At 37.6% G+C, this 16,916-nt stretch overlaps 2 protein-coding genes across 2 annotated transcripts; one reads left to right on the top strand and one right to left on the bottom strand.

The window, feature by feature from the left end:
- The first annotated feature begins 223 nt into the window (after positions 1-223).
- On the top strand, positions 224-2,193 carry LOC122021682 (ammonium transporter 1 member 1-like). The gene is made up of 2 exons (XM_042579829.1): positions 224-766; positions 986-2,193. The coding sequence occupies exons 1-2, from the start codon at positions 264-266 to the stop codon at positions 1,980-1,982; spliced, it is 1,500 nt and encodes a 499-aa protein (XP_042435763.1). The 5' UTR covers positions 224-263; the 3' UTR covers positions 1,983-2,193.
- A 253-nt stretch (positions 2,194-2,446) lies between these two features.
- On the bottom strand, positions 2,447-16,313 carry LOC122021683. The gene is made up of 3 exons (XM_042579831.1): positions 15,805-16,313; positions 3,779-3,865; positions 2,447-3,671 (listed from the first exon to the last, which is right to left on the bottom strand). The coding sequence occupies exons 1-3, from the start codon at positions 16,162-16,164 to the stop codon at positions 2,916-2,918; spliced, it is 1,203 nt and encodes a 400-aa protein (XP_042435765.1). The 5' UTR covers positions 16,165-16,313; the 3' UTR covers positions 2,447-2,915.
- Positions 16,314-16,916: the final 603 nt, after the last annotated feature.

Genomic DNA, 16,916 nt, shown 5'->3' with positions numbered 1-16,916 from the left:
GTTTTCTAATAAAAATATAATTAAGTAATAATTTTTAATATTATTAAAAATAGTTTTTAATAAATAATAATAATAATAATAATAATAAGAGCGCTTAGATATTTTGAGCCGTTAACCAAAAAAAAAAATAATAAGGGTAACATAGTAAAATAAAAGATTATAGGGACCAGGCCTAGATTTTTCCTATAAAAGGAACGGCACTTCCCCACGTGGCAATGCACAAGAAGCGCGGCCGCCGGAAGGGAGAGAAAGGGCGGACGGCGATGTCGTGCTCGTCGTCGGATCTGGCGCCGCTCCTTGGAGGCGGCATGAACGGCTCAGCCGCAGCCGACTACATCTGCAACCAGCTCTCCGACGCCGGCCACGCCATCGACACCACCTACCTCCTATTCTCCACCTACCTCGTTTTCGCCATGCAACTCGGCTTCGCCATGCTCTGCGCCGGCTCCGTGCGCGCCAAGAACACCATGAACATCATGCTCACCAACGTGCTCGACGCGGCCGCCGGCGGACTTTTCTACTACCTCTTCGGCTTCGCCTTCGCCTTCGGCAAACCCTCCAACGGTTTCATCGGCACCCGATTTTTCGCCCTCAAGGGCGTGCCTGACCCGAGCTTCGACTACTCCAACTTCCTCTTCCAGTGGTCCTTCGCCATTGCCGTCGCCGGCATCACCTCCGGGTCCATCGCCGAGCGCACACAGTTTGCCGCCTACCTCATCTACTCCTCCTTCCTCACCGGATTCGTCTACCCAATCGTATCTCACTGGTAAGCCATAACTCTGTTCTTTTTTCTTTATTAATCCTGGTATCACTCTACAAACCGATTAATCTGGAAGTCACCAGCCCGGCCGACGGAAGTTGCACCGTAGCCCGTACGTGTAGCCCTGGGCATACTCTGTTCTAATGATTTGGTTGTTGAGTGATATAATTTTCCGATGAAGTCGATTTCGGGAATGATTGTGGGCGTCGATGTGAAATTGATCAGGTTTTGGTCGGCCGACGGGTGGGCGGCGGCTGGGAGGAACGCCGGGGAATCGCTGCTGTTTGATTCGGGAGTGATCGACTTCGCAGGGTCGGGAGTGGTCCACTTGGTGGGGGGCGTCGGAGGGCTGTGGGGGGCCCTCATCGAGGGCCCCCGCGTCGGACGCTTCGACCACGCCGGCCGCTCGGTGGCCCTCCGCGGCCACTCCGCCACCCTGGTGGTGCTTGGCACTTTCCTCCTCTGGTTCGGTTGGTACGGTTTCAACCCCGGATCATTCGCCGTCATCTTGAAGGCCTACGGCCCCAGTGGCTCCAGTCAAGGCCAGTGGTCCGCCGTCGGACGCACCGCCGTCACCACCACCCTCGCTGGCTGCACCGCCGCGCTCACGACCCTCTTCGGTAAGCGCCTGCAGACGGGCCACTGGAAGGTGGCCGACGTCTGCAACGGGCTCCTCGGCGGCTTCGCGGCCATCACCGCCGGATGCTCGGTGGTCGAGCCTTGGGCCGCCATCATCTGCGGCTTCGTCTCCGCCTGGGTGCTCATCGGCCTCAACCACCTCGCGGCGGCGCTCCAGTTCGACGACCCCCTTGAGGCCGCACAGCTCCACGGCGGCTGCGGCGCTTGGGGAATCATCTTCACGGCGCTGTTCGCGACGGAGAGGTACGTGAACGAGGTGTACCCGGGGCGAGCCGTGCGGCCCTACGGACTCCTCATGGGAGGCGGCGGCCGCCTCCTGGCCGCCCATCTCGTGGAGATCCTCGTCATCGCCGGGTGGGTCAGCGCCACCATGGGGCCTCTCTTCTACGCCATGCACAAGCTCGGCCTCCTCCGCATCTCCGCCGATGAAGAGATGGCCGGCATGGACCTCACTCGCCACGGCGGCTTCGCCTACGTCTACCACGACGAAGAACCAAAGCCTGCCACCGCCCTATCGCTCAAGTACTCGACTACGCGGGTTGAACCGCTCCTACAAAAACCAGTGGACGTAGAATTCTCCTGACTTAAATCGAACCGAACGAGTCCAAATCCTAATGCCGAACCGAGTTCAAGATTCTTCATTTGCTTATCCAGCTATTGAGCTTGTTCAACAGCTTACACGCAAGTATCTCTCACTCATATGCCCCTCTGGCATAGTAGGGGTGTGAACGAGCTAAACTAAATTAAGTCAAGCTTAAACTCTAAACTTGAACCAAGTTCAAGATTACTCATTTACTTAACGAGAAATTGCACATTTACTCATTCTCTATAGCTGTAAGCACCTACCTAAGCGATGATGCAATATCGTCTCATAAAAAAAGATCCAACACTTCAACTTACCTCATTAAAAATAAGTTGACCTCAAGAGATGTCTCAATAATCGGAAAGAATATATCAGCAAAGTTTAAAAGATATGATCGATACCATCATGCCGATGATCCCACCACACCAAGTCACCGATGAGATGACGAAAAAGCTTCCTTTCCCTTCTAGAAGACGAGCATCAACAAATTTTTAAAATGATAATATCGTTATCCCATCTATTAAACGAAGTATTTCTGAAGAAGAATCAATTGCTACCGGAAATATACATTAAATACGAAAGCAAACTAGGACAGAACCTTACTTTATCGTAGAGATTGGTATTACATTCAAGAGTTGCTGCAGCAACTGACTCATCTAGAGGCTCTTTTATAGCATTCTATGGCATACGGAAGATAAAATTCCATCCATACCTAAACTGAGTTCCTTCGATATGGCCAAATTAGACGTCCTGGAAGTTGAATGTTGAGAGATCTTCCTTGCCATCATGTGATCTGATCATGTGCAGGTATAATCTTATTGATGAAGGTTATTTCCTGAAGGAAAACGGGAACCTCGTACCGCCATTTGTTTCAGAAAATGACATAAGGTGCTCATTGAGATGGTATCTGTCGAGGTTGTTGAGCATGTCATTCTATATCTGGCTCAAGCGGAATTCTGGAATCCCCGATTCAGATGTTGCATGAGCCACTATGTCTTGCCAAGTTTTCAAGTTAACATCAGCAGCTGTGATCAGGGATGGTACAAATTGTGATGCTACAGCTGCTTGCATTATCGATGTTGAGTCACCTGATGATGTTATCGACGGAGTTTGAGATGCCCACTGTCCCACTTCAGACCACCGAGGGCTCTGTAATGTTATTGGCACAGTGTTGGGATTATGATTATTAGCAGAAGCAGTGATGCTAGCGCTGTATGGACTATCCAAGGTAGTAAAATGAGCTTCCAGTGCCCCGTCCCTTCTAGATCTTTTACGAGCATACGTCAATCCTGTCTCTCTCCGTAAAGGTTGTCCTTTAGGTGTGTAGTGGTTGTATCTCTGGTTATGACAGGACAGAGTTGCGGGAAGTCTACAATCAATCAAGTTTGTTTTTGTAATTGGAGTCGTGGAGCATGGTTGCAGCAAATTTGATTGAGAGATGGAAGCCAAAATAGGATTTGAATTGGAGTGGTGTATCGCTGGTGCTCGCCCTCTGAAAGTTGGGAATCCAGAAGAAGAATTATCTTTGTACATCTGTGAATGTGTAGCCACAATTTTTCTCAGTTTGAAAGACTGCCTCAATGCCCTCCAGCTTGGTTCTTTATCAGTAGAATTGCAATGATCCGTAGTTAAGTCACCATTGGCCCAGTAATTGCAAGGGGCCGGAGAGTCACACACGTAACAATGGCACTGAATTTCAACAGAGGTATTGTCAGCATCGTCTATATAGGAGAAAGCTTAAGTAACAAAAAAGAAAAAGAAACAAAGAACCAAACTTCAGCAGAAAAAGTACTTACCAATTTGCAGTACTTCTCATGTAATGATGAGATAAATGGAAAATTGGCACAAAGATGGCGCGGATGTGGATAGTCTCGGCAAGCCAACTGCAAATATGTAAACGGACTCAAAAAAAAAAAAACCAAAAAAAAAAAAGGATCAACGAGAATGAAACATGCGATCATCAAAATGTATGCCACTTTAATGGAAAATTGTGACAATTATAAAATACATGGATTAATGGTAATGAAATATGAAAATTACCAAACAGCATGCCACTTTTTTGAGGTTAACAATTGATAGGGAACGGTGAGAGCTGCACCTTCCAATACAACAACAAGAACCAAGCCTGGCTATATGCATCTTACTACGGCATTGGACTTAATCTTTTATTATATTATCTATATTTAAATAAATTTTATCTTATTTTATCATTACCAATCAAGTTTCATGTAGTCTTCCTCATTTAATATACATATTTATCATAATTTCATTAAAGCATTTATATCTAAAACGTATCTCCCAGAGTTTTTTCTTAATAAATGCAATCCCAATTTTTCCTCTAGTGTTCACATTTCTTATCCTATCCATTCTCGTATATTCGCACATCCATCTTAACATTCTCATCTCTATGACTCTTATTTTATATTCGTGTGTTCGAGTCATAGCCCAATCTTCCAATATATAAAAAAAAAATAATGAAAACTTGAACATGTATAACTTCAACCTAGAAAATTTAACCATGAAAAATCAGCTTACATTTATATTATGATCCTGAGATTCACCATGCTAATATCATGATTGACTTAGATTCCAAATGCAATTGATTAAAGATATTTTTAATTGTTATGACCAAAAGAAATATAGATATCTCTACAATAGTATGATAAGGTCCACTTTGAGCCTAAGCCCTTATGATTTTGCTCTTGACCTCTACCCAAAAGGTCTCATGCCAATGAAGATTTTTTTTCTTATAAACCCATAATTTTTCCCATGTGTTTTCAATGTGGGACTATGTTTGCAACCTTGCAACCCAACAATCCCCCCAAACAAAGGACCACAGAGTCCCCCTCAAGCATCAGGTCACTCTTGACCTGCTCAGAGCCTCCCCTCGAACATTCGGTCACTCTTGACCTGCTCAGGGACTCCCCTCAAGCATTGGGGCACTGACCTACAAAGGGCCTCCCCTAATTCGCTCAAGGTTTCACCCACATGGTTCGATTTTGGATCATAACTCTGGCTCGTGCTTCTTTCGGCGGTTAGCGACCTTGGTTAGATACCAATTGTTATGACCAAAAGAAATATAGATATCTCCACAATAATATGATATTGTCCACTTTGGACCTAAACCCTTATGGATTTGCTCTTGACTCTACCCAAAAAGTCTCATACCAATGAAGATATCTTTTTTTATAAACCCATGATCTTTCCTATGTGTTTTCAATGTGGGACTATGTTTGTAATCTTGCAACCCAACATTAATGACTGTCTTAAATTATTTTCTGAGAATACATTTCAAAACCATCTTTGGTGCACTATAATCTATTTGTTGATTAACCCTTTCGTGGTGATCTTGGTGAGGTTTGCGTGGGGCAACTTCCAGACTTTATTACTTAGAAGTAGAGTAACCAACTGTGCAGGTTCAAATAATCATTATACACGCTGAAACAATCTTTGAAACATGATTTGAAAAGCTTAACACTGTTATTCTTCATTATAGTATGATTAAGGAGCATAATAATTTCTCAATATTTGAATGCATTTTTCAGTCAAGACATATCCTTCTTATTGTTTATATGGACCTCACCTTCATTAATGATGATCATAGTTTATAGTATCGAACTGTGTCGGGCAACATGGTTGATACTTATTGTTCCGCTCTCACACCGCGACATGGAACAATAACAGCACGAATAGTTTGTCTAGATAATTTGATTAAGAAATCAAGGTGAGGGGAAGCTAAGAGGAAAAAGACAGATGGAGCTATGAACAAGTAAACATTCCCGATCAAGGGAGGTAGAGTCGCAAAGGAAGGTGAGCAAAGATGAGAAGGTGAGTAAAGGACGATAGCAAGGTTCTAAAATTTGCTAGGCGCTAGTCGGGCAACAGCCGCCTAGGCGGGGACTAGGCGTCGCTAGATGGATTCCTCGGTATCCCTTGATTTATGTGGACATATGCAAATCTGAATGTTGTCAAGGTTATTACTGCAATATAGATCTAACTATGTCTTAAACTATCTCCTGAGATGAGATTACAAAAGTAAGTGCTAAATTAGTGAATGACATGAATTAAATAAACAGTAAGGGCTAAAACAACTTTTGCCAAGATCAACTAGAATGGAATTTAAATAAATCATTCATTTAAATTTACAACAAGTTCTCAATTCACATTCATTTAAATTCACAAACAGTTCTCAAGCAGTTCACATTCATTTAAATTCACAAGCAGTTCACATTCATTTAAATTCACAAGCAGTTTACAAACAGTTCATATTCATTTAAATTCCTCAGTATCCCTTGAATGGCAATGGATTTATGAATGGCATGAGAATATGAGATTAAATAAACAAATGCAGTTCACAAGCAGAATGCATTTCAGTAAGTGCTAAAACAGTAAGTGCTAAATTCAGTGAAGGGCATGGATCAACTAGAATGCATTTCATCATTGTCATATTAAGTGAAAGAAAAAATAAACCGTAAGTGTTAAATTCACAAATGCAGTTCATAAGCAAACATCATTGTGAAATAGTAAGTGCAAAATTCATAAATGCATTTCACAATATTACATCATTGTGAACCACTAAGCAAAATATAATTCTTGAATAACATAAGTCATGTCTTAACAAAATGAGTTCAAAATTACACAATTAATAATATATTAATATCTCATAGACTCATATTTATTTTACTTATTCTCCATACCATAATTTTCAATAACTTGTTTTTCATCGGACACAAACTCAACATCATCATAGTGATCCTTCTCTTCTTTTTTGGATGCAAAATCATCTTCATGAAGTTCTCTCACTCTATAACTTCTTCAGAATTGTAGATTTTCATCTGCTCCACTTGCTTCATAACCATTTGCCAAGTGAGCCCGTAACCTAGTTCAATTTTATCATCTTCACCATCATCTACAATCCAACCTTTTGCATTAAAAGCATCTTTTGCAAGAAGGACATTGACATTTCATTCTTTTTCTCTTTTTTATTTTTTCAACAATCTAGCATTAAATTAGACAAATACTAGATTGTTCAACCTGTTCACATCCAACCTATTTCTTTTCTTTGTATGAATCTAAAAAAAAGAGTAAATATTATAGTTAGTAACATGAATATAAACTTTATAAATTAATATTTTACATTTTTACTTTAATTAAAGACTTAAAGTTAAAAGCTTACCCCTTCAAATGCACTCCAATTTCTTTCACACTCAGATGAACTTGTAGTTAATGAAAGTATCCTCAATGCTACTCTTAGCAAGGCTGGAGTGTGAGCACCATATGTACTCCACCATACACATGGATCAAATGTATCATCCTTTTTTTTCACATGCTTTTGCTGTCAATGCTTTTCCAAATAACCCAGCCTTCTCTCTATATTTTGCAAGCTCCTTGTCAATAATTGTATATTGTAGATCAAACTCATTTGCATGCAAAACTTCCATGCATTCAAAAATCCTCGTCGCAACCTCCTCATAAAGAGCAATAAAACTATCTTTATAGTAAAAATAGGAATTCAATAAAAAAGCAGTGGTATGCAATGATGTATCAAGTCTATCCTTCATTTTGACTCAATAATCACTCTGATAGGCTGATAATTTGATTCCACGTTGTTCAAGGCCACCTTGATATCTTCTTTAGCTTGAAGAAGCTCCCCATGTAGAAACCCCATGGATGGCTTTCTATCTCCATCTACTAATCGAAGAACTCCCACTACAAGAGCAAATATTTTCAAATAAAATGTCACACCATTCCAAAAACTCACACTCATCACAGTAGAGTAAGTCAATTTTCTTTTGTTTGTTTTTGACCATTTACATGTCTCATACAAATCACTTGTAAACATGGCCCTTAAATTATATTTTTATAAATCAAACTTTGCAATGTGAAGAAATTTGATGCAAACCTGGTAACTCCTAGCCGAACTATGTCTCTCTTCTTCGTGAAACTTCTCATCAAGGACAAAGTCTTATGATGAGCATAAATGAAAATGGTAAAATACTTGAGTTGCTCAATAACCGTTTATATCGTGGAAGTTTGTCAATACTTTCAAGCATGAGATTAACCGTATGAGTTGAACATAAACTCCAAAAGATCCCAGGTCATTTTTCTCTCATCAATTTAGTTGCAGTCATATTGTTGGTGGCATTGTCTGTTACACGAACAATATTTTGAGCTCCTACTTGTTCAACACACTTTTCAACATACTCAAAAATATATTCAGTTGTATGTGCCTCGTCTGAAGACTCCTTAGACTCTAAAAATGTAGTACCCATCTTGCAATTAACATATAAATTTAAAATGCTTCTTTTTCTATTACTACATACATCGATCATGATCGAGCACCCATTCTTCTTCATATTTCTTCAATGGTTGCTTTGTTCTTTCAACTTCGGCTTTCACTAGTGGCTCCCTAAGTTGATATTGAGTTGGAGACTTGAATCCTAGTCCAAATTGACCCACTGCCTCCATTAGTTGCTTGAAACTATCATTATCAATGGGATTGCATTTTCATAAACCCATCTCCCAATGTTGTTGAACTTGTTGAGTTCTCTCTTTGAAAAGAGCCTCATTTATATTTTTTTTGATGAAGCACTTTACTCACCACTTGAACCTACATTTTCTAGAGTAATTACTAATGCATATCTATCCATGGGGCCAAGTGCATGAGGTTTTTTAATTCTATCTATCCCTTCAATTTTAAGAATTTCTTTGTTTGGAGAAATAGTTACCTCTGCTCTATAATTTTGTTCTTCCATTATTTTATTCTTCTTTCTATTCCGCCCTTCTAAATATCTGTTTGCACTTATTTTTATTTTCTTGAAATGCTTTTTGGTAGCCAGATACATTTCCAGGAATATTTCCTATGTGCTCATTAATCCTATACGCTCCCCCGACATCATTTTTCCACACAACTTGCATTTAATTTTATCGAGGTTCTTAGAATCAACCAACATCTCAAACTCTCATCCAATATCATTTGACTTTCTCCTAAGACTCCTAGATTCGGGTTGAGTGACGGATGTTGCTAAAGATGGATTGCTTGTCATCCCAAACAGAAATGACTTAAACAAGATAAATTGGACCTGCCATCCCAAATAGAAATGATTTAGACAAGAAAAATCATATCGTAGACTGGTTCAGGGGGCTAAAAACAGCATTATGATTGTAAAAGAAAAAACAGCATTATGACAGTTCACCCACAATCTGAACTGTTGAGGTTAGCTTATCCTAATGGGATCATAGATTCATGATCCTTTGTTCCAAGCAAATAGAAGATAAATACTAACAGTAAGAATTTTACACGGTTACATGAATACAAACATAGACCCAATAGTTCATTACTCAACTATAAGAAACAAGAAAACTATCACTAACAATAACAGTTTAGTAAGATTTAGACCATCAAACGATTTACTAATTGAAAGATGCTTCACATTGCCCAAAATCATATAAAATACTAAATGGCAGTGAATAAATATTACGAAAGAAAAAGGTGGAGAAAGGGAAACAATGAAAAAAATTTCAAAAAAGAAAAAAAAACAATGAAATGCACTCACCGACGATCTCTTCGACAAAGGTGGAGAAGGAGATGCAAAAATGGGAGGAACAATCACCGTCGGAGCTCGATCGCTCTTTCCTCTTTGGCTTGCAGTGGAAGTGATGAGAAGGAGACGTGTGAGTGTTGTCGTTGCCGTCGTTGCTACGGAGAAGAGAAACAACGTTTTTTTTGTCCATGTTTTTTTTTCACTTAAGCGACATCTAAACCCTAGTAGCGCCTGGGCACCGAACCCTGCCAGCACAGATCAAGCGCCTGGGCGGCTTAGGTGGCCACCTAGGCCGGCCACCTGGGTGGTTTTCGAGACGCAAACACCTAACGCCTAGGCGGTCGCCTAGGCTGAATTTTGGAACACAGGACGATAGTACGGAATCGCAATTACAATGCATTAAGCGTAAAATCATCTAGTTGTATTAAGTAACACATATATAGTTAGTTGATAATATATTTATCCACATACATTTATATTTAGAATTAAGTCTTGAAATCATTCTAACAATAGTAAAATACCAAAACCGACCATTCCAGTCAAATCATAAAACTATGACATGCTCAAGATTTTAAACATAGGTGATTATTCCATTGGAATAACACAACTAAAGGAGAAACTCCATTAACATTTTCATACTTAAGTGACCTCAAGTACTTAATATAAAGGTTTCTTGCTAAGTAATAGAAGTATGCCTAAGGAGGCTATGTTAAGGATCAAACCGATTAATCCTAATGTCATCAGGAAAATCCAACATACTAGTGATCACCTAACTTGAATCTGTATCGGCAATGGCCAAAATTAATTTTTTTCCCCCTATAAATTGCCATCTTATAAGTGAGGAAAAAAACTAGATAGTCAAAGAAATCAGCAAACAATTAATTTAACTAAATTGAAATTTGAAAAAACAGAAATTTGGTGAAAATAATTGAAATCAAGTTAAAATTTGGTCCAAGTGAAATGACTTTAAAAAACTTGTTTTTTATTTACTTTTAATTTGATTCTTAGAATACTTAACACAGAAAGAGATAAAGTCTTCATCACCTCTTAAATAGCTTAGCATTATGACAGCTCAAGATTCATCATGGGATCAAGGATCTTATTTAACCTTGCTATCAGTCATTCCACTCGATGACTCACTATATTTCTCTTGCTCACGATAGCTGGAGCATGGTTATTGTGGATCAAGAGTAAAGGCAATAATCTCTCTCAATCAACCACTATCGTAAAATTGTCTTGCTTCATCTAAACACCAATGCAAATGTAATTCGGGATAAACTAAATCCTAAACCATCAAAATGTTAAATAATAATAATAATAATTTTATTTAAAAACTATATTAACAATCTAGTATTACTAAGTAATGACATATATTAATAGGCATTTTTATTAAAATTTAGAGCATCTATTGTATTCTCAAATATAAACTAATTTTATTATATCTTTCTCACTTTTTAATTTTTCCTATCAATTCTGATTTCAACAACTCTGTAGATCTGATGAAAATGGTACTTAAATTCTTTAACTATCTAATCTTAGTCTTTGTTAACTATAATGCTAAATTAGTCCCAAGACAAAGGAGGCAACTATGTGTTCTCAGTAGTATAAAAGACTGATAATGAAAGTAAAGCACCTTACGATTACAAGACCTAATGTCTCCTTTGCAATTAAACATGATTAGTTAAGGGGTTTTCTTATACATGATACGTTAGTTTTTCTATATCATCGTTAGAAATGAATTATTCTATAGTATATCAAGAATGTTCCGAGAAATAATTAATTGTTTTACGAGTGAGGTTATCTTTAGATGATGAGGTACAATGATGCTAATTAGGTAGGCTCCTATAGATAAATGATCCACATAAGACTGCAGACTTCTTTAGAAAGTAACATGATTTCCCAAAAGCACAAAAAGCAGACTATTAAAGCTAAATCAAGTACGAAGGCAAAGTATAGGGTCAACCCAAGCAAAATGTGAGCTTATGTTTATAAAATCGACAATGGCCAAAGTTGGGGCATGCTTACATAAAGTATGAAGCTTTATTGTGACTAATTAAGTTATATGAACATGTCTCTAATCGAGGTTTTATAAGAGAACATAGGAAATAAAAGTCTGTTTTTCAGAAAGTGCAATCAATAAAATTTCACCTTGTTTGTCAGCTCCAATGAACAACGAGCTAACTTGTCAACCTCAGGGGGTCATAGAATTGAATATGTTTGAAATAAGTTGGATTCCCATGATATATTTAAATCAGCTTAAAGAGAAGTGTCATGGGATCTAAGTATAAATATTGTTAATGACATGACATAATTCTAGCATTTATATTGATTAATAATATAGGTAGAGGAGATTAGCTAGGCTAATTAATAAGATTTTTCCCTAGACAATATCATCTGATAAAGTATCAAAAAGCATACAAAAAGCAAGATAGTAATTTTCATTGTTGAAAACTTCACTTCAAGAGGAATAAAGTGCTTCTAAATCAAATGTGAGGATGTTAGAAAAAATTAACACCCTAGCAGTTTCTATGTTATATAATCATCAGGTAACAATACAAAGCTTAGTTAGGTTTGGCTCGTTATCCTGCGCATTCAGTATTTATTTGCGCAATGGTGCTACATCATTATTATCACCAGTGAGACTTTAGCCTATCTGTCAATGACATCATTTACACTTTGAGGATATGTCTCTAATGATTCACTTCTTAATGCATTTATTAGTGAAGATTAAAAAGGTGATATTAAAAGTATATTAATCTATGATAAAAGATGGTCAAAAGAAGAAAAAGAAGATTGGGAATATTAATTGCTGATGAATAAACAAAAAAAAAAGTTTCTTGAATTTTTAATTAAAATTAAATTCATATACATTTTTTGCCCATTTAGCAATTTGTGCTTCCTTTTTTTTCATTAGCCTAGCCTTAAGTTTTGCTAACAATGGCTGATTTCAAGGATTGAGTTGGTCTCAACTAGTATATAGAGTCGCTTGGAGATCCTCAACGTGTTGATATGTAGTTTGGTTTTTTACTTGTACTTTTCATTTTTGCTCATTCCGCATTTTAATATTGTATGTACTTATTGTACTCTTCTAACTAAAGAAAACATCTACTTACCTTGAGTTATTTATTGTTGTTATAGTTCTTTTTATCACCATTTATTAAACTAACACCAAATGGGGTACCTCATGCTAGGTGGAATGACACCCCCATGTCATGACAAGTAGTCAGCACTTTTGCAACCTGAATTTCATGACAAGCTCAATACAAGTGTGATCTTTTTGCCTAAAGCATCAAATAGTTCCATTTACACTTAACATGTATTTTGTAAACAAATGATCACTTTTAATCCTTAATGATTTTAATATTTGAATTAAAAAACATAACAACATATTCTTCAGACCAAGTTAATTTATGCAACTTACAATTACTGTTGGATCAAAAGCAATTAACTAGATTCTTCTAAGTTAATTGAATACCAAAGAATGTTTAATGGCATATGTGCCATGCCATGCACTCAATCTTTAATTAGTCGAATTCAATAATTTTTTTACCACAACCATCCATGTGGCATCTAACATTAGCAATGCTGTGAAGCACTAGATAAGCATATGGAATGCATATGCAGTCACATGCACCACTTTAACACAATTCTTATATCCATTTACTTCCTATTTTTCCTACGACTGCAACAATAAACTCATGCCATTAAATAGGTAGCAGAATAGGGAACATGCCTGAACTCCAACCTTTTTGCTATCTCATCATAAGCTATCGTAACCAAACAACTAGACTCTTCTTGCTGACTTTTCTTAGTGGCAAACATGTCAAACCTTACTAGTAAAAGTTCCAAATGATGTTTTGCATTCAAATCAGTTTGTATCAGTACAGAAAATAGTTTTCACCAGTATTAAACAGGTGCAGAAGGTTTACAGGAACCTATATGCTGGGGACGATGATATGAGAATAGTGCTATGTACTGTAGGAAACCTTGATAGAAAAAGATTTTCTTTTCTACCACATATTCTAGAATGTAGACTGTGAAGTCACAAAAATCAATATAAGTATAGGTAGGACAGATTACCATGGGTATCAAACCCTGATATTTTCCCATTAACCCTAATATGTTATTCCTAGTTAGCTAGATCAATCAGCTTCTTGAAACCCATGTCAAAAATATTGGGAGACAGCCCTTATATGGAACCTAAAGAATACTATGTAGAAAAGCCTCTTGTTTCAAGATCTAGATAATACTCACAATCATTAAAATCTCAAGTCGTGTCTATTGGCATAGGTGAAATTTTTCATGTTGCTCACCAACTGGCATGCAAGAAGCTCCAAAACCTCTAGTACATGAGCAAACTCGAAAATGAATGATTACAGTAGTCACAAGAAGCATTGAGCCTTCTACATGCTCATCCTTTGTCAGTGTCGTCCACGAGAAGCTCTGAATTGTTCATCACGAGAAGCTCCAAATCAAGAGCTCCTCTACATCAAAACGTTTCCATGACTCATCAAGGCGACACAATTTGATGAAGCTTATGTGGATCATGTCGAAGACATTGAGGCAAAGTAATGTGGTCAGCGATCCATGATCAAAGCAATGCAAGTTGCGAAACAAAGCTTCTGTTACTCACATCAAAGATGATTGGGGTGAGTCAAAGCCAAAAGAAACCATGGTGCATTTGCGATGCGAGTCGGTGAAGCTTTCGCAACTCACATCGAAGACGATTGAGGCAAGGCAAGATGAGGTGAATCAAAAGAAAGCAAGGAAAGTAGGAATGAAACCTAAGCACGTCTACAAAATTTCTGTAATATATTCGTCCACTTTTCCATCTCTTTCCTCATTCTCTTCCTCTTCTACCATCCCAAACACCCGTAGACAAGCACTTGGCATGCTCGGTACAGCTCATTCGAGCATTAGTTTCTATGATATCTTTAAACTAGCTTAAGAGGCAATATTAAATAAGGGGTGATATTGCAGACCAAATTTTAAATACCACAAATTTTTGGGTGTAAATTTCAAAATTATAAAAATGAAAATAAGTAGAGGTGACTATCTTGGCATATCAAACACTACTATTTTTCCATTAACTTTTTCAGCCATCAGTACTATGATTACGATTCTATGAACTATGGGTTGTCCCATGCTATCCCACTTATATATCTAGAGTGGTAATGGATTCAAGAAAAGATCTTTACCTAATATCAATGTTACAAAGAGAAGAAACACTTGCAAAATGGCATGATATGTCATTAATTCTTGTATATTGTGTTTACTTGGAGAAGAGAAAGTAGGGGCAAAATGAAGTAATAAGTCAAGGGATAAGAAGAGAAAAGAATTATCCAAATAAACACAACGCACAATGTCAAGGAAGAGAAGTAAATGTAAAACATTTGAAGAAGACCCAAAAGGAAGCATCTCTTCCTAGCTTTCTTAGTAAAACAAGACTCTTCAAATCAGAGAAAGGAAATGTTTGAAGGCAATGGTTACTAATGGAAAGGATGAAGCACAAGAAGAGATTGTTTGAAAAATAAGATGTCACACAAGTATAGAGATTGATGGTTAAAAGGTTTGCGGTGTAGGAATCTGAAATTAGTGGTAGAGAGGTGTAGAAAGGTTATAAAGACTTTGGCATTGCATCTAAAGAATCCTAGACATCACAGTACCTTAGGGAGATTGTATCACCACAATCTAGAACAATTCCTAAAACTCACTTTCTATATCATATTATAGCAATATGACAACACATATTAATACTAATAGATGGACTCTTTAACATAGAAAGCATAAAGAACTCAAAAAGAGTCTTTTAAACACTTGAAATTGAAAAACATTGAAATAATTGGACTTGATAGCCAATTATGGCACTTCCAAACTTTGATTTTCAAACCTTAAAATTGTTATACTCACATCATTTCCCAAATAGACTCTTCATTTTCCAAAGTATGCCAAATTAAAAATTAGGCTTTGGAATCTTTATTTCTGCATTTATAAACTTTTAGAAGAGACTACCACTTGTCTCCATCAGAAAGAGAGTTGTAGTGGAAGTAAAAAGTATTTCTTTTTGCTTCACTCCGCTTCCTCCACTACACAGAACAGCTAACACGAAGGAAGCAAAGGTTCTGATCCTAATCGAAGGTTGCAGATCCTAAAAAAATGACAACTTTTTCATAACAAAATGCTGATATCAAAGGATGAAGACTAAAATAAGTATAACTAGGATTAAGCAAACAGACGAGATTTTTACATAGCAGTAGCATGATCAACCAAATACTAACCTGCCCCTTCTCGGCGACAATGAGCAGGTCATCTCCACCCCTTCCTTGATCGCTCTCCACCAACACCGGCTTGTCCGGGTCCGACTCCAACACCAAGCAATCATCGTCGTCGTCGACCAGGCCACCACCCACGAATTCCCCACTCTGCTTCAGCCGTTTCACGGAAGGCGCCGGCAGCGCATCCAGGACCACCACCTCATCTGTTTCTTCATCCCGCCGCCCGCCAAGCCCAAGACCCTGCTCCTCCTCCTCATCGTCGGAACTTATATCGATGACGACGACGCCATGATCGGCGCTCATGAATCGAGACGAGTCCTTCCCGGACTGAGCCGATTCCGCCACCAAGGGTTCGGTGCGCATTAGCACCGAGAACAAAAACCCGATCCTTGCGCCACCAATCCGTCGACAATCGAAGAGACCAAAAAGGAAATAATCTGATTGCTCTCGCGATTGAAGGGATGAAGAAGGATTGAAACGACTAGGGCTAAACTAAATAAAGCTCAAGGCAATTTACCAAAACGGCTTACTTGGATTTCTAAATTTTTCTAAAGGTACACCCTACTTTAATATTTATTAAAAGGATCAAGAGTATTTTCAGTTTTATTCTCCTCCAAATTTGACCTTTTTTTTTTTTACTTTCTTTTTTTTAACGATAAATCGATAAAAAAAACCTCATACGTGATTTAATATGATCAGTATAGAGATTTTTTTTAACTTTTTTTTATTACATTTTAATATTTTTTGAGAAGTTGAAATAAGTAATGAATAATATATTTAAATTTTTTATAATTTTAAAAATTCATAGAAATTGAAATAGGTGTAATTAGAACTCTCTAACTCTATCAATAATTTCAATAAAAAAAACGTCCACATTGAACCTAATATAATATGGGTCTAATATAATTCATATAAGTCTTACGGATGACTATTTAGGATATTATAGTATTAAGGGGATTAATAGAATTATGGTATTAAGGGATTAATTTAATCTAATTAATATAATAAAATAATCTAACTGATCTAATTAATCCCATTAACAAAACTAACCTAATTAATCTAACTATTTTAATTAATTCAATTTAATTAATCTAAATAATCTAACTAATGTAATT

The sequence above is a fragment of the Zingiber officinale genome, chromosome 9A, assembly GCF_018446385.1.
Source record: "Zingiber officinale cultivar Zhangliang chromosome 9A, Zo_v1.1, whole genome shotgun sequence".
Taxonomy (NCBI): domain Eukaryota; kingdom Viridiplantae; phylum Streptophyta; class Magnoliopsida; order Zingiberales; family Zingiberaceae; genus Zingiber; species Zingiber officinale.
This window is presented reverse-complemented; position numbering and strand designations above follow the sequence as displayed.